Genomic DNA, 19,488 nt, shown 5'->3' with positions numbered 1-19,488 from the left:
TTCTTTTCAACCCTCACTCATTTTCCGACCTCTGCTTTGCTGGATCGTAAAACTTGAGCTCGGGTCAAAAAGAGTCACTTTACGCCGTAGTGGTGAAATGTATTTTAATATATTCGTCATAGTGGCTCTTTTAAAAAGATAAATAAATACAAATGTATTTTTCGGAAATGTTTTCATAGAAGCAATTCAACGCATTGGGTGATTTTACTTCTATGCTAGTTTATTTGCTGTTGGTTTCAAAATCGCTTTTAAAATTAAGTTATGATTGGTTTTGGTTTTTTAGGTTTAAAGTTCAAGCTATATCACGACGTTGAGGGATCTGGAACTCATCGTCAAATACTAAATTCAAACAAAGTACTTATACATATTTCTGATTTACAAAACTTTGAAAGTTTCATTTCATAGATGGCTAGCTAACCATAAAATTAATTTACAAATCAAAACTTGTAAAAGTAGGCGTACAACCCATGCTACATCTATTTATTTATGTAATAACCACAAATACTGCATACAGTTCGCTACTGGCTAAACCACGAAAGTTATATTCAATGTAGTGATAAAACAATTATTATCGAAAACAAAAGTATTCCACTGGCAATGAAAGAAGTGTTGATCGGTCACATTAAGCTGTGTCCAAGGCTGGCTGTGGTCACACCCCTGTCCCCCGAGGGGGGGGGTGTTGTTTGGCACCCTTGGCTTGGGACTGGTCCAACATTGTCAACGGGAGACAAATGTCCCAGAGATTACCACGGACACTGGACAGTCGGTGACATGTGTTCGGGATTTTTGCAAATACCGCATTATCAAACACACTGGAATCCTTTGAAGTTTTTGGTTTTGATAAGTTTATGTTTGAGGGATTGTTTCGGAATTTACTGCCACGAAAATGAGTTTTTATGATTCGTTAACTGGATTCTGATCTCGTGATCAAGTGAGAATATAAATAAAACACAAGCCAAGTCAAAGCAGGAAATTATCACAATAAACCAAATAGTGAACTGCAAAGTCGTCTGACATTAAAAACAATAATTAATACAATAGAGGTTGGGCGAACGCAGTGCACACTTCTGCATAAGATTGTGGTGGTTGGCTATTTAATTTTGAAGGACAATGTGACAAGAAGTAGTTTTTACGAACTTCTAGAGCTTGATCCTGGAAAAGGTATGGCTGCTGCACGATAGTATAATATAGTCAAAGTTCTGAGCCTATCTATGAAGACCGTATTAAGTTTACTTTCGTTAAGTTAAATTTATTTAACACAAGTGTGCCCTGTTTACTGTTTTAAATTTCCTTTTACAATTCCATACCAATGGCATTGTTTTGAGATCAATGTGCTCCGTCTGAAAGCAGTGTAGCGCAGCCAGTTATGAAGTTGCAGCCTTAAAACCTCTTAGAGCGAAAAGTCTCTTCCTTCGGTCATACAGTACTTTGTTAATCACCCAAATGTATTATTTAAGTAAATAAACCAAACTGCAATATTAGACTTAGTTAGATGTCAGATTAAATCAGATTAATGATAACATCCAAAACATACCACTGAACGTATAGGATTATTAAAGTAACTTATCTTATTTACTAAAGATACATAGCACTAACTTGCAATAGAATTTGAACAATCATTTTAGCCTCTGGATTACTTATATACAATTGATATGGTGATGATAACGAACATAAAAATAAGTAGTCTATAAATATTGATCATTTGAGTTTGTTTGCAATTTTTGATTAAATATGGTAGTTGACAGAAGAACCCACACAGTTTTGTAAATACTGAGGAAACTTTATACTATTTTACTGGGTATTTGAGTGGTTGTAGGGCTCGCCTAAAAAGATAATGTCACCGGATGGACCCTGAAGGCTATGGCTTTTTGATGGTTCAAGCAGACATCCTTAATAATTTGGTTTTTAATTAATCTCTTTGCTGAAAAAACCTCATTTATTGAACAGCTCCTAATTAGCCTGTGGAAATGTGCAAATCGTTCACACTCATTCTACTACTTCTTTCTACATCTCATTCCATTTATACGTAGTCTTTCACTCATATTTGAGTTAGCTCAGTCACCTCACTAAATATATTTCACAAACCATCAAGGATTAAACTGTTTTAATTTAAAAAGGGCAGCTGCAAAGCATATATGTAATTTATACTGCCTTGACATTTGTTCATACAATTGTACATGTACTAGAAGACACTAAAAACATAACAAGAGACGACTACAATGCAGACATTCTGCAGCAACAATGGTCACTTATTCAATTTTTTTTACTAATTGGTCACAATTTTTATTCACACATCTATCGTCCATTATAAACTACATGACATTCCTAGTTTCCTACGTCCATTGTGCATCGTATATTAGGTTTCTTACGTTGAGGATTCAACAACCCAGAAATAATTCTACCAAAACACAAGTTAAAGTTAATCAACCAATTCCCATTCGAGAATACTATGTATACCATTTTCCACTCTAGTGACCCTCATCGGGAGGGGTATATACAAGGGTGTACTACATGGGGTGGGATTTAGGGGAGTATTTTTGGGGGGCACCTGGCGCATCGCCCGCGGAGGAGCCCGCCAGTCGGTCGCCGCCACATCGATTCGACACTTCCGAATTTGGATCCCGCCGCCCCGACTGGGCCCAGCCCCTGGCCGAGTCAATAGCTCTTATCTGGGTTACGCTTGCAAAAACGCGCGATTGCTAACTCGCGTGGCTGTTGACGCGGAGGGTTGTAATGGCGATCATAAAGAAGTTGAAGCGCGTTAAATCCTAATGTATCAAAAAGAAGAACATTAACTTGTTTATACAGTACTTGTACGACTTTCTATGTAGAAATCGTTGGTGCCTAGACATTTTTAGTTAAGTCAATTGTTTATGATTTGCTGAGTGGATATGATATTGTTGTCGTCCCTTAGGGCATTCCAAAATATTAGATCGTACTTAAAGTAGTACATGCAGACCTTGCATTTTATTGTAAAGCTTAAAGTTTGTCTCGCATTTGGTAACGATTATTTAGATATAGGGTTTCTTGCTTTACATCTACATATTAGGACATATTTTTAGGGCATATATCTTAAGACCTAGTTAGTAAAAATCAAACAATAATTGTACTCACACTACAGTAGTCTTACAATAAGAGAAACCAATGTTATGCAACAGAAGGCTCCCTTACATGTGTAAGGCCGAACCAGTCATTGATATTTATAGGTTTTGCATGTGTAAACGGGAACTACGCTTGGCATTACACGACATAGCTTAGCTGATTCTGAGGAAAATACGTTAAAGCCGCGACTGACTCAATAACCGTTCCTTCATGATACGATTCTATGTAGGCAAATAAAAAATTTAAAAAATGGAAAAAAAACATTGAAATGTTACTCACATTTTTATTCTATGATGACGTATGCATCTATAAAGAAGAAGTAGATAGCATGTATGCATGTATGCATGCATGTATATGCCCTATGGACTCCGAAACCCCTTGACAGATTGTAATGAAACTTTCAGGCATTAAGCATTATTCAAGGATAGTTTGTGTGAAGTTTGGTGCAGATCCGTCAAAAGGGCTCCACCCCAGAGGATTTTAAGGGGTCCAATGTCAGACTTAAGGAACAAATAATAAAAGCAGATATTTATATTTATTTACCTCTACTTGATATTTCAATTCCTTGTTTCTGTTACAGCTGATGGGACTGTGGCACACTGTGGAGATCATACAACACAGAGACGAGCAGAGGTTCAGAGGGGTCCAGGTGACAGACACTTGTCCCATGGTCCATCTATCACAGACCAGCTCTACTGATCTCAAGATGCTGTGGCACGAGCCTGCAGGCTACGTCGAGTACAGGTTCAGGATCACTGATGAGTCAAACCCTGGCTTCTGGCTGTCGTGGGGTCCACAGAATGGTAAGTGTGTGTTATCTTCCTTTCCATTTTGAGGTAAAAAAATGAGTAGATGAGCATTTCTTTAAAAAAATAAGGCTCTTTTCTAAGTTATTATACTTATACGTTTGTCAAGTTGTCGTCTCATTTGCCATAGAAGTCATTGATCCAACCTTTTAAAAAAATCAAGCAAAGGTTTATGTATGAAATAACTATGAATAATGATAACTATTTTAACAGGACCACCATTTGACCGTCAAAGTCACTTGGTCGACAGGTCATTTGACCGACATTTTCGCTCGTCGGTCAAAAGGTGAACCTCCATTTTACATGTTTTGTCAGTTTTTAATACGATCAAAATTAAAGCGTCTGTTACACGTCATAGTATCCTCTGAATCATCTTAACTTGAAAGTCTTCTATTTCCTATTTTCTTCACCAACAGAACAACCTGCCAAAAATATTTTAGACCTTACATGCCCATTATCATATCGTATGATATGCAGGGATGGATTTCCAACTATTCTACTAATGCCTCTTCCCATCTCAGTTCACTCATATTCTAAGTCTTCAACACATAACATAACATATAAATACGTAAAACGTTTCCGACTTTTTGTTAGTGTTATAAATTGTCTCCTTGCATTAAGAAAACAGACCATAAGAGTTATGAAATTGTTTTCGCCATTTACTTTAAGTGGACAAACAAAACCAATGTTCTGTTAACTTGCCAAAGTGTACGTAAGTACATATACCATACATGTTACTTTAAAATGGTACTTCGGTTATAAAAAGACTGACTTTTGACAATTTTCACTTAACTTGTTGGTGTTAGATTATTCAAGGCAAGATTTTACCACTGACCTTCCGGGTATATGGATATATCCAGATACAAAACTCTCTTAGATCAACTTATAGGCCTGTAGACTATGTTGGGAAGTTAAGAGTAAAAGAAAGTATTACAAATTGTTGGTTATAAGAAAACCTAACAAACAACATGTACTATTACAGCTATAACTTAGCTAAAGGCGAATGGAATAAAAAAATCTTCGACCACGATATACTCGTATTTACACTATAAAATAAGACGATAGATATATTTATAAAAACTCTTTTACAATAATTGTGATCGATTCCAACCAGTTACACTGTTTATCATAAAGTGTAATTTCAACAGAGAGAATGTTATAACTAATAGTCCTTGTTTGCTCTTCACCAGCATTAAAAAAAAACTCCGAGAAACAGAATTATCAGAGTTCGCAGTGTTAGCGGAATTCCGGATTCCAAATTCACTTGTTCATTTATTAAACACTATCTTAACATGATTCTCTATAAATATACATGGAACCAAACTAAACAATCACAACTGAACCTATTATCTCATAACATTGAAGCAATTTTCACATTTGCAGAGGCGTACATAGAAAGGCAAGACAATGTTGGCCAGGACTAGGACAACCAGTTTAGATGCAATGTAGGATGACGTATGGCCGCTAAAGTTGGCAATCCTCTGACATACGAAGGCGGTTATTGCCACAATTGGCAGCTTCACAGTTCGCATCCTCGAAGTGCAGTCTCAGTCTAGACTCTTTTACAGAAATTGCTTCATCTTTTATTTGTGTTTCCAACCCAACATGTTTTTACGTTTTTGTAAAGTAACGGTCCAAACACTGGTCTTGTTTATCGTCGACCTTTTGTTAGCTATTACTTTACTTTTAATTTTTCAATGAAATGTCGACCATACAAAGTCGGTATTTTAAGCCAAGTATGAATGGAGATGAGTGTAGGATGAGTGGCGCGATCTTGTAGTCTTGTTAGTGACTAAGGCCGACATATTCCTTAGACACAGCTGTTAATTAATAGCACATACAGCTAATGGCAACTAAGGGACCTACAGTTTATAGTGGAATCCGAACCACATTTTTGTCTTGGCATATACGAATTGGTCTAAGTATTACGATATTACTGCGGATAGTCGTAGTACTCACTCGTGTGGACGTTAATCCACACCAGGGAGTATCGCATCCACAGTGCCTGAGAAAAGGCAATAATAGAGGAGATCGATATATTTTATTAAAATACAGTTTGGTGAAACCTGTAAAGTATGAAGTCGCCTCTATTTTAGGGGTCGCCTCTATTTTATGGCGATTCTTTATTCTTTCATGATAACACCAGATTGCTAGTCACGGTTGTCAAATGAACAACTCTATTCGTAATTAATAACTTAAGGTTTACTACAACAACAAATAAACATACAATCATGGGCATCCATCAATTAATTGGTGAGGGCTCGACCTCCCTCTAGAAGTAATCAAGTTAATTAGCTAACTACCTTTTTTTAGGTTGTACAGTGAAAACATAAAAGTTAGTAATTCACGCATACGAAGAAGTAATTCTGTTAGTTTAGGTAAGAAATGTGTAAAATCAAACATTTTGTACCTTTAACCATTATTCGGGCGAGGACTATTATGCCCGGACCTCCCTCTTTACTGGGAGTTATTTACTCCCAGATCCACCAGCCCCCTTAGGGAAAAGTTAGATGGACGCCGATTATCAAAATGCATTCTACATAACCCGGAGAGAAGCATTTTTTTTTTTTTTTTTTTTTTAACAGAGGGCCAGGCTTACAAGCTACCATGGGATTGCATCGCAGCTAGAACAGCTTATTGTGCACCCTCGTTCACAGGTCCTCATTCTCCGTAAAATCCCAGGTCCTTGGTGAACCGCGAGAGCCTCTTGACTATGGTGACCTGTTCTTCCCTTTGATCTCCCATCAATAGGCCAAGGGATCTCATACGCAGACCTTGTAGGGCTGGGCACCTAAATATACCTTCACAGCTTTCACAAGGTCTCTGGCTGGGGCAAGCCGTAGCGAGATTTCCCTGAGAGGACTCAGCTCCTGAACTTGCTTGACCAGCCAATCCTTTGTGGCTGCGTCAGCACAGCCTCCACCTTCTTCCTGGAGGCTTCATTAGAGTCAGCTTTGGGGGTACCACCCTTGCCCTGCTTTTCCCCAGCATCCTAGTTCCCGGAGGAACTGGCTTTGCAGGCAGCAGAGTTAGGGTGCTTGGCAGCCCACACCAGCCTCCTCTCACTTCTGGATAGCACCTTTTCGCCTTTGGCTAAAGCATCCGCTATCCTCCGTCTTTGCAACTCACCCCTGGAAAGTCGTTTTTCGTACGAGGGATCTCATACGCAGACCTTGTAGGGCTGGGCACATAAATATACCTTCACAGCTTTCACAAGGTCTCTGGCTGGGGCAAGCCGTAGCGAGATTTCCCTGAAAGGTGTCAGCTCCTGAACTTGCTTGACCAGCCAATCCTTTGTGGCTGCGTCAGCACAGCCTCCACCTTTCTTCCTGGAGACTTCATTAGGGTCAGCTTTGGGGATACCACCCTTACTCTGCTTTTCCCCAGCATCCTAGTTCCCGGAGGAACTGGCTTTGCAGGCAGCAGAGTTAGGGTGCTTGGCAGCCCACACCAGACTCCTCTCACTTCTGGATAGCACCTTTTCGCCTTTGGCTAAAGCATCCGCTATCCTCCATCTTTGCAACTCGCCCCTGGAAAGTCGTTTTTCGTTCCTTTCCGGTTTCTGCGAGCTTGTCGTCATCGTCACATTTCAGTAGACCTTCCTCCTCCATTTGGGTCAGACTGTCTACATTGTTCTCACGAATACCGGGTATTTAAGTCCACCTCCCCAGTGACCCGATTAGAGAGGTAAGGGGTGTGTACGACTGGGTTACCCCTGGTTCCCAGAAGGCTCCGTTAAGACACTGAATATTAGGCCCCCAGTGCCACAAGACTCTTGGCACGGATCGCATTACACCTTAGTCTAGGGCCCCCCTCACTTGGTTCTGTAGGTGGACCAACACCCAGTGGCAGAAGGTAGCTCTCCGCAGCTAACAAGTGAGAGTTGGGGTTTAGGTTGTGGCCAATCTGCCGAACCAACCCCGCATGCGAGGTTTGGCCGGAACGGCGCGAAATTTTCTCCCACTCACTAAAACCCCCATACCTTCCCGGAGAGAAGCATGCCTTAGACAGATTATCTTTAGCTTATACATAAGGACGATACGCCTAAAAGGAGTATCTTCCTATTTAAAAAATAATACCTAAAAAAAACATTGCACCATAACAAGAATTAGAACTACAGCCTTAGAGGCCAGCTTAAGAAAAAAAAATACCAATAAAATAGCAAAAAAATAGCAATATGTTAATTGCTGATTTATGTCAAATACGCCAACTTTTTATCAAATCAAACTAAACGTACAGCATTTATTGTACAATGTAGCATCCTATGCCACTATCACAGTAACAACACCTTAGTGAAACAAACGAATTTTTTATGGTAGCTATGGGATGGCCCATCCAATTATGTTCTTGAATATAAAATTTAATACCTCTGGTCCAAACAGTATACATCAGTACCTCTCCAAATGTCAATAGTACAGTCCTGTCTGGCTGGTTAGTTTTCTGCGCCAACAGTCAGGCTATTGTACCATTGTCCCAGTTGAATTGCCTCTGTTCGTGTGTGGGTGAGGCCGGGTCTCACGCAACTACAATAACTACTTGATTGTTACTAGTTATAATTGGGCTGTCCGCTACCAGCTGCAATGCAACGTTAATTACTAACCTTATCAACTTCGGGGTTACTCATAAGGGCTCAACGTTAAATGTAAGGGAAGTAGTTGTTTACTAGTGGGGTAACTTTCAATTGTGCTTTGCAAAACAGGTAAAACTTATTGACGAGGTAAAATAAAAAAATCGTGCAATATTATATTGCTTAAAAGGTACTCGTACCAACCATAAATAATAATTATAACCTAGAGCATTTGTATTTTTAAACTAATATTTAAAATCTTATTTGGAAGTCGATTCATCGGTGTGGTCCGTACAATACCAAAGTACCGCTTGGAATTGCGTCGTAGTTTGTACACAAAATTTTTAAGGGTTCTTACCCAACACATTGATACTATTCGACCCTTAACGTTCCGATTTGCGTCATCGTGTATTACCATTTCCGATACAATTTATGCCTGTGTTGGAATCTTCCTATACTGATTTCATTACCTGTAGACAAAAAACCTCCTTCATTTAAACAAAACTATAATATGAAACATGATTGCCTCTAATGCATTTAGACCAACGCCATAAAAGCTGAAGTTATCTTTTCCTGCTCAAATAGTTATTTCTTTTGCCTAATGGTCAAAACATTTTAGCGGGATTGCTTGGACATTTCATCTCTTGTAGTTTTTGCAGTACTTCTCTGTCCACTGTTGTGATTGTGAGGGTTGTAAGGGGTGAGAAGAGGAGAAGGGGAAGGGGGGCGTGTCACGGTCTGATTACCCCCTGATTGATAAGGCGGAATACGTTTGTTGTATGACACACGGACATCGGACAGTCGATATCCAACCCCCAACTTACTCCATATCCGAGACTATCGCTTTACTCTATGGAAATTGTCCATCTTGCAGACTTTGTCAAGGTTATGTTCTTAACGAATATGCCTAGGATATTATCGACGAAAATTATTAGTTTGAGAATCTTTAATAGAAGGTCATAAGAACGGTTGGATTAAAATAGCGATTATTGAAACATATAACTCGAAAGGTTTTTTCACTGGTAATGGTGTTGGTAAACTTATACAATAATGTTGGAGTGTAAATTTGCATATACATAATTAATTAGAAATAAATAGGAACTAGCTCTCCAAGTAGCAATATTTCTTCCGTCGTTTGATCACCGCTATCCGATTAGTACGGAAAGAAAGGGGTTTTTTTACGAAATCTCACTGTAAATATGTGCACATCAATTACGAAATTAAGTATTTAGACCAATATAAATTAAAAATAGTATGTCTAATATTACCCTAAGACGAAACCGTGTCAAATTTAACATTCTTGACACCTCCCCAGTATGTGTTCTAATGAAAATACGAGGGTTAGTACGACTTCTGTTTATTTTCTCAATTAATTTATCTGACCTAGTTGTAAGAGTCATGATGTTGCCAGCTGCCCTGTGGCATGTTTGTTGACCAGCTTAGCCCCGATCTGCGGAAGACCCCGGTTTTACAGCGGTGGACGAGGACGAGCCGTCCGTCATTCTGGAATGGATTACGTCGTAAAGGATGCTTTTATTTTGATTGGAGCAGAACGCTGCTTTCAGTTCATTGGCATTTTGGCGGGGCTTTTGTCTTCCTCAGTGTATCGCATTTTAATCTTTCTTTGTGTTAGAATCGTGGCTGAGTCAGGTTTAAACGTAATCACCAAAACACGTATTGACCAATAACAGTAAAAACGTATGGTATATTTTTAATTGGTGTTTTTATATGCTACTTAAACTATAAACAAAATTATCCTGTATTCATTAAACACAACAGCAACAGTTCATGCTTTATCAATTAACAGTTTTACCAATTAATGCCGGTTTAACTTTATTGTTGCTTTCCCTCTATTCTGTAAACATTTTCCTCATGATTTTTTATGATACAGTATGTAAAAATACCCCCGCCGCAGCAAACCTGCAGACTAAGCGAATTTCTATTTGCCTGATTGGATTTGCACTAAAATGTCTCCTTTAAAATATCACATTTATTCCCTTTTTAAATAACATTAGTTAAATAAGTACTTAGGTTTGCTGCAACAGGGAGGGTAAAGAGGGGTGTTTTTTTTTTTTTTTTTTTTTTTTTTTTGTAAAATGTTATGGCTTAGTATGAAATTAATGCATTTTCCAAATTTGATCAAAATATGTTCATAAACAAGCAAACTACAACAGTTTACTTATTCTCCATAAGAATGACATGGGAATTTTAAATTTAATGATAATTTAATTTTTAAACTTAAAATAGTTTGGAAAGAAAATGCTAAATTTTAAGTTATTAGGGTCAAAATGGGAAAAACCAATGTTTACCCCATAAACCCCTGTTCCCATAGTCTGATCATGCTGGTTCGCGAACTCGTTTGAATAAACGTAGGTTTACACGTTTGTACCAAATTTCATCAAAATCAGATGATTTTTGCTTGAATTATCGCACTAACGGACACATATATAAATACATACATAGCCTATATATGAATTTGAACGGATGGTGTTTTTGGCCTCTAGGGACCTCAAAACTAAAAAAATAAATCGGTCCCGGGTCCAGGTCTTACCATGAATACTACGGTAATAGCTTATTCCCTATAGGTAGGGAAATTCGCTAAAAGGCTAAACATGTTTTAGAAAACTATCTTTAGAAAACACACTTTCTACTTCAATTGGATTTTGAGCTCTATCAAAATAAAAAAAAAACTTTACCAGTTTAACGTTTTATGCGAGGTTCTGTGTGTTTAAAACCCTTGAAACATGTTAATTGTACATACCTTGGAAGATATGTTAATCGGTACTTAACGAGAGCTTAACCCATATCAAATTTCCCTGAAGTATTAAACGTTAGAGTCGCACAAACAGATTTATGTTCCACTATTTGTGAGAAGTAGGACGATTTAACGGGTGTTGTTGAGAGAGATGTTAAATCTTTTACAGTCCTGTCGTTGAGGTTTAGGTAAAATAAAATTTGAGGGCGTACATTCGCATCCATTGGGAGATTAAATAGCCTATTTTAGTAACTTTCTTATAATCTGTTCCTATTATTTAATGATGACGTAATAAAACACGTGGAGAAAATATGGTGTTTTCAAAAGTAATTATCTTAACTAGTGAACCTGTGCGGCTCAATGCCCCGCAAAATAACATATGAATGTATAAAACAAATTCATCGTATAATATATTGTCTCGACGACGAAAATTAAACAGTAGCCTAATAATGAAGCCTTGGAAGGGAAGCAGTCCACCCATTTTCTAGCTGTTATGTGTATTATATTTAGTAAATTAATAAGTGTTCAAGTTCAAGTATGTTATAGGCAGTGAGCAAGGTTATCGGGTAGTTATTTTTTAAAGATTTTTAAAACACATTTAACAAAACGTTTTATCATATCAAACCATAGGACTATGTAGCATATTTTGAGGGTCATAAAAATGCTGCTTGAAGAAAACACACTTTTAAAAATAAACACTAAAAAACAATATTTCTATTACAAAAGCACTTCCATGAATACTACGATTTTAGCCTTAAAGTTATCTTCAGGAAGATTACCCTGGCCAGAGTTTTCCGTAACGAATATGCGTATATCCTATTAAAAGATGTAGCCTTACTTAAAACAACATATAATATAGTTGCTCATGACTGAAATTGGTCTGGGTAAGAACAGCGCTGCAAATGCCAAAGGTAACAGAAATTAGCATCTTTCCATTTTAAAAGGTAAGTTTGTTTCAGACGGGTAAATTTTTATCATCGAAATCAAAATACGACCCCACTCACTTGTTCTGGTTAAGACTTTACATTCTATTAAGTTGTTACCATTCTGATCACATGAAGCCTTGTGCCATTAATAAGGCCCTTTTTGATGTATTAATATTCCTCATCAATAAAACCACTGCCCCCTTTTATTAGTCTAATCTGTGTCTTGGCAATCCACTGACCTCTATATTTAAAAACTCAGTTGGATTTTCTAGATGGGTGTCTCCGCCTTCGTCTGTTTTCAAGGACCCACTCTTCTTCCCCTTGGTATACTGACAATTAATTACCTGACTTGTCAAGTTCATGTAGTAATTCATTAATACTGTTAGTTTATAAAGAAAATGAGATAAAAGTTACTTGGCTTGGTGCTTTCATAACTGCAAACTCAAAATACACCCACAAGTAAAAAAGAATCAAGATATTGGTTAAAAAAAAACTATGTTTGTGTAATAACATTATTCACATGAAGTAGATGATTTGTTTGATTTGTCGATCAGCTGTTTAGTTTCAAATTAATTAATAATGTCAAAGATTTGTGATTTAAATACATAAATTATTATAGTAAAGTTTTCTAAATCATGGTAACTTATTCTCCACTAAATTTTACTATTCCCAGCATTAAAATAAAGTAGTAAGATCCATTATGGGTAAACCTTAAGGTACACAATCCTTGATTGAAATGTAGTAGGTATACATTAAGAGTCATAATACACAGAAATTATTATGTAGTAGACTTTGACTATTTTCAAGTAACAAACATATGTTTCTGTAAATAAAAATTATCTCCCAGGTTATCCTTATGGAGAAATACAAAACTTTAAAGGGCTCCAGGGCCTCAATCTCTCATTATTTCCCTAAAAAGAAAGTTTCCTGCACAACTTCACGTTACCCTCTTTCCAATGACACCAAAAACATGTCAATCGGTTCAGTAGTTTCAGAGGAGTAATTGTCACAAAAAACCTGCTTGCGTATTAAATAAGTACTAGTGTCCCTGTTGCTCGAATTCGAGCAATTGCTAAGTACTACAGGCGTTATTATAAAACGAATAACAGTCATAATTTCTGATGACTCTAAAAAAATCGACTCAAAGATTATGGAAATACTCAAGATGTACATTAAAGATCGATATAATCAACATTTCTTGTAAATATCTTATTATTTTTCAAAAGCTGATCTTGTTTTTTAGTGTTTTCTACAAATAGCCTTACTCATAGCCGCATTAGGTTGTCCATAATTATGATTATAAAAAAAATATTATTTTCATTTCTTCTCCTTGGGTGTGTTCTATGACTTTCCTATGTTTCCATAGTTTGCAAATCGGCTCTTTCAATGATTACTAAGATATGCAGCACAGTGTTAATTCAGTTTTCTTTTTAGTATATAAAATTATCTGGGCTCTTTCGTTTTTTTCCAATGTAATACTTACGCCAACCCAAATTGACATAGTAAATATTTTATTTCAAGCAAGTCAGTAAATGTTTGTAGCAAACTGTTAAATTCACAAACTTATTGACTTTTTACAATTAACATATGTTCTTCTTCTCACTTTTAATTTCTGACAACAGCTGGAGTTTCATAACAATTTTGGTTCCCATGTTAATCTTATGGAGAAATACGAAACTTTAAAGGGCTTCAGGGCCTCACTCTCTTATTATTTCCCTAAAAAGAAAGTTTCCTGCACAACTTCACGTTACGGTCTTTCCAATGACACCAAAAACACGTCAATCGGTTCAGTAGTTTCGGAGGAGTAATTGTCACTAAAATCGTGCTTGCGTATTAAATAAGTACTAGTGTACCTGTTGCTCGAATTCGAGCAATTGCGAAGCATTACAGGCGACTCAAAGATTATGAAAATACTCACGATCTACACAACAGTTAGATATAATCAAAATCTTTTGTAAATATCTTATCTTTTTTCAAAAAGCTGATCTTGTTTTTTCATTGTTTTTAGTGTAAAAATAACATTTCTATTTCTTCTACTTGGTTCTGTTCTATGACTTTTTCTATGTTTCCATTGTTTGCAAATCGGTATTTCAATGATTGCTCAAGAAATGTAGCACAGTGTTAATTCAGTTTTATTTTTAGCCTATATCAAACTGTCCAGGATTTCTCGCTCTTTTCCATTGTAATAATTACATTAACCCAAGTTTTGTCTACATATGCAATATGCCAAAGAATATCACCTACGTACAATCTCCAAGAAGTGGTAAAAAAGGCAGAAACCAACCCATACAATAGATATAAGTTAACTCCATAAGAAATCATTTTAAAAGTTACTGTGATATTAGGATTTTCCACTGATTTGGTAATAGAACATTATGCAAAACATGACACGATGCAGAAGGAAATCAATTTTAAAATCAGAAAAACCCATTGCAAATACTGTACTTCATTTTGACAAATTCAATAAATCACAATTTAAATATAACAGCTGGTTCATTAAAAGTAGTGTAAAATTATCCATATGCTCGAAATGTAAACAAAATTACAGAGTGAACTTTAAAGGCCTCTGAGGCAGAGCCCCAAGGAAATTTACCTTGTTTCTCTTTTGATGGCTCATCTACAGACCAATACCTTTCTTTAGACACCCCTACCAAGCTTCTACGGCCAGCCGTTCTCTCAAATTAGCTGTGACAAAAACCTCGTTTTCCTCCATAAGAATAACATGGGATGGGAATTTAAAGGCCACTGGGGCAGAGCCCCGAGGGAATTCTCCATGTTTCTCTTTTGATGGCTCATCTACAGACCAGGACCTTTCTTTAGACACCTCTACCGAGTTTCTACGCCAAGCCGTTCTCTCAAAATAGCTGTGACAAAGAAAAACAGTTTCAAATTAATATATAGATTCCCCCATGTTAATCTTATGGGAGAAAAACCAACTTTGATGGAAGATCCTGCCCAAACTAATAAAGATATCAAAAAACGAAAAACACTTTGCAAAACTACAGATCAGGGCAACTTTTTTGACACTTTAATCATCAAAATCGGTCCAAAAATGAGGGAGGAGTTCTGTTCACAAAAATCGGCTTAGCGTATTATATATATAGGGAGAAAAACCAACTTTGATGGAAGATCCTGCCCAAACTAATAAAGATATCAAAAAACGAAAAACACTTTGCAAAACTACAGATCAGGGCAACTTTTTTGACACTTTAATCATCAAAATCGGTCCAAAAATGAGGGAGGAGTTCTGTTCACAAAAATCGGCTTAGCGTATTATATATATAGACTAGCTGACCCGGCGAACTTCGTATCGCCTAAGTTATAGGTTTCCCCTAAGACAGACCGATGGAAAACCCGGCAGACGTTGTCTGTTGTCTTGCCTTTGACTATTTTTAATTTAAGTACCGTTACGTTTAATTTTCAAGATGATCTCGTTCGCATCGCTCAACCACGTCCTGGTTGAAGTTCGTTCGCTACGCTCACTCACCTTTGGGTTGGAGCTCGTTCGCTACGCTCACTCACCTTTAGGTTGGAGCTCGTTCGCTGCGCTCACTTGCCTTCAGGTTAGATGTTCGCATCGCTCAATCACGTCCTGGTTGAAGTTCGTTCGCTACGCTCACTCACCTTTGGGTTGGAGCTCGTTCGCTACGCTCACTCACCTTTAGGTTGGAGCTCGTTCGCTGCGCTCACTTGCCTTCAGGTTAGCTCGTTCGCTACGCTAACTCGCTTCCAGGTTGAAGTTCGTTCGCTACGCTCACTCACCTTTTGGTTGCAAATTAGCTGTTGTATAGTGGAATACAAACAAGAAATAATAGTGCTGCACCCTGTTGGTAATCCTTGTAACATTAATGCTATTGAACATCATAGAACAGAACCAACTTGTTTAATTGAAACAGCTGTTAAGATTCATTAATTCCATTTCTCATAAGGTTAACATGGGAAACTCCAGAGCCACTGGGGCGGAGCCCTTTTAAGAATTTCGAAACGGGAAATAGTTTACTTCCTATTCGCATACCTACAGAATTTACACACCAAATTTCATAACGATCGGTGAAGTCGTTCCGGAGGAGTTTGCAGACAAACACTGTGACACGAGAATTTTATATATTAGATTAGATATAGATAGATGTTCCCAAACCTTTCCAAATTTCCAAATTCCTGCAACCATACAAGTATTTAAATAGTTTCCAAGGAATATTTGAAATCGTTTTAAGGAAACGTCGATTTTATTTAGTTTCTTAATAATTGAGATTTAATACAATTGACGTTTAACCAAGTATTTGCAAAAATAATTCATTTTTCAATTTAAGATATTTAATGGAAACTTGATTTAAAACGTAATTACTCGAACATATAAAATTCATAATATTTACAAACAACTATTCCACCACCAACTAAATTTATAAGACAAACAATTTTCTTACAGAAGACTTTTTATTGCTCCTACGTCCTACTTTGTGATCAAGATTATTTTAGAAAGTTTCTTAGACTTGTTAGAGTTATCGTTTATGCTAACTTTCCTTTATCATACAAAGTCGGTAACTACAGCATAACCAAGAATCGATGGTAAACTATTTGTTTCCATTGACATCTATGTCCATATTCCCACAAAGATGTTAAGCAAATTAAAATTGACTCATTCAATGACTTTACATTTCGAGTCATGAGGTTAATCACCAAAACTAAATTACTCATCTGAGACATTTGGTGCTTCGACTGAGGCCACCTACTTCATTATTCCAAACCAATAGTTCGATTATAGTTACAAAATATTTCCAAATTTAGAAACTAACTTATCGAAACCACGTATAATTTCTTCGCATTGACCACACTTTTTAACCCCATTGCTTAGGCTTAGGAAGCAAACCCACCACATTTTTTAATGCCAATCTTGAATACCTATGTCATACCTATTTATCTTATTATACAATGGCTTAATCATTAAAATAGTAAAAAGACCCTGTAATTGTTCCAGGCTCCATGCTGAGCAAGCCCTACCAGCAGTTTGCAGGGACTGTTCAAGTGATGAAGGCAGTCCAAACCCACATGGTGCTTACCTTCTGCTCTCCCAACCAGAGCCACTACACCATCATCCTGGCCAGGAACAACCGTCTGGGCATGGCGGACATCAGAGGAGTCAGGAACCTCCTGGGACGCCGGGGGCTGCCTCAGGTTGGCATCCGAGAGACCTGCAAGGACTCCGCCCCTCTGGCTGGCCCTACAGTTGTACTTGTGTTGTTGTCGGGAGTGGTCATGTTGATCAGTCGGAGTATCTACTGACGTGTGAAATCTTAGTTGCAAGTGAAGTTTTAGGTTCAATTTGGTAAACTCGTGAATTGACCAAGTTGGTAGGTACTGAGAATAGTCATAACGTGTGGTTGAAACTGCTAAAACAGTAAGGAAAGCGAATGTTATGAAAGGAGTTTTAACTGTACTAAATCATCATGACATATATATGTGAAAGTGTCAAAATTAAACATAAGCCAACAAATAGTAATTTATAACTAATTTTATTGATAACATTTGAGTAAGCTCCCTTTTTGATGATGAACCCTTTTTATAAAAACAAAACTAATTTTTAAAATATTCAAAAAAGACTGTTATTTTTCACAATTACTTACTTATTAATTACTCACAAAGTTTTGGACACAATCATTTGGCTGTCTATGGACTAAATAATCATTTTACTCGTATTATTTAGACGTTTGCATTTGAAGACTAAAAAATTATATTTATTGATGTAGTTATACTGTGTATATAGAAGAATTAAACTTATAGACTAGGAGTTAAATATGAAATTATCTCTTATATTTTGTTAGATCTTTAATTGAACTAGTTTCGAGTATAGAGTATAGAGCGATAAGATGTTCAAAATATTTCAATTAATGATTTTAAGAATGTAAAAAATAAATATAGTGTATAGATTACCCCCCATGACAATATAAGGGAGTTTCAGTCTTATATGTTTACATTATAACAAGTTTTATTTAGTATGCTACTATTTTCTACAATTCTATATTTTATTATGTTATTTGTTTTGTTAATTGAACTATGAATGATAATTTTTACCTTATAGGGAACTTTCGACTATAATAACCAAAATAATGGACTAAATAATGCTAAGATATTGCAAAAATACATTATAATCTTGTTATGTTGCTAACCAATGTTAAAAATGTGCCAAAATAGCTACCAAAGGAATGGTGGTGTAAAAAAAACATCCACCATCGTTGTTGATTATTTCTAATTCTGTTTATAGATCAAGTAAAACTTATATTGTTTAGACGAATACCTTACGAAATGTTACTGAGTGTTGTAAAAGTTACCTGTATAATGTTAATTGTTATTGCCCGATTTGTTATATCTCTGCTACAGAAGTCTTTCAGGGAGCCTTAGCAGCTAAAAGCTAATAGTTACTAAAGCTTGACCCACCTTCAGTTATGTATTTATATTGCTTTTATAACTGGAAACTACTAAAGCACAAATGTATTTATTTATGTAAACTGTTTTCTCCTTCGAACTAAATCAATCAATTTGTTCAATCAAATACTTATTTTGGTAAGATGTAACGCTTTGCATTAATGATTTGGACGCTTGAACACCCATTCCGTTTGCCTGCACTTTTCAAATATTTAAAATATGAAGGATTTTCTTAAAATATTATATCTAGAGTGATGCTACCTTAAAAGTGTGGTTGATGGACCAAAACCATTGTATGTAAATAAGTAAAAGTTTTATTAGCATTTACGTATATGTAAAACTTAAAAGGTTGTACGAACAGCTTTTTATAAATAAACTTATACTTTTTAGATAGACGTATTTTTCATGTCCTTTGTACTTCAACGTTATTAAAAACAAAGGTTGGCTGGTGTTAAGGATGTAGGAAGGCTTTAGCCCTGGATACATGTGATCAATACTAGCCAATGTTTTGGGCTATTGTATAACGTTTTGGAATGGTGGTCCAAAGCTCACCTTAAGCTGATGTTACCTACATAAAAAACAAATAAAGATAACCCTCTTATATGAGGAAGAGACAAGAAGAGAAGAGACTTATCCATTATACGCCATTTTGGTTTTGCCAACAAGAAAGTTGATGCTGGAAGCTTTAAACTGCTTGGAACAACTATTGCAAACATAAAAGATAAATGTTTTATTTTTGGTAATTTGTTACTGAGAACTACTTGAAAGTTTTGAGAGACTGTTTTTACTCTTTATGTACTGCAATGGCCATAAGTAGTCCTATAATCTATATTATTATAAAATCTGATGATGTCCTTCTGTGTGTTTGCATGTTAGAAAAACAACTGACCTGCTAAAGCTACCACCCTAAGA

At 36.5% G+C, this 19,488-nt stretch overlaps 1 protein-coding gene across 2 annotated transcripts in view; it reads left to right on the top strand.

Annotated features, from left to right (window-relative positions):
* LOC128993624 (uncharacterized) overlaps window positions 1-18,969 on the top strand; it is a 35,846-nt gene extending 16,877 nt beyond the window's left edge. For both annotated transcript variants that reach the window (XM_054417645.1, XM_054417646.1), the window contains 2 exons: window positions 3,683-3,905; window positions 17,132-18,969. In XM_054417645.1, coding sequence (XP_054273620.1) covers window positions 3,683-3,905; window positions 17,132-17,436 — 528 coding nt within the window. In that variant the 3' untranslated portion in view covers window positions 17,437-18,969. The remainder of the gene's footprint in view (window positions 1-3,682; window positions 3,906-17,131) is intronic.
* The last annotated feature ends 519 nt before the right edge of the window (window positions 18,970-19,488 follow it).

This window comes from Macrosteles quadrilineatus, unplaced genomic scaffold (genome assembly GCF_028750875.1).
Source record: "Macrosteles quadrilineatus isolate MER2022 unplaced genomic scaffold, UCM_ALF_1.0 Scaffold_4__1_contigs__length_99947679, whole genome shotgun sequence".
Classification (NCBI taxonomy): Eukaryota; Metazoa; Arthropoda; class Insecta; order Hemiptera; family Cicadellidae; genus Macrosteles; species Macrosteles quadrilineatus.
This window is presented reverse-complemented; position numbering and strand designations above follow the sequence as displayed.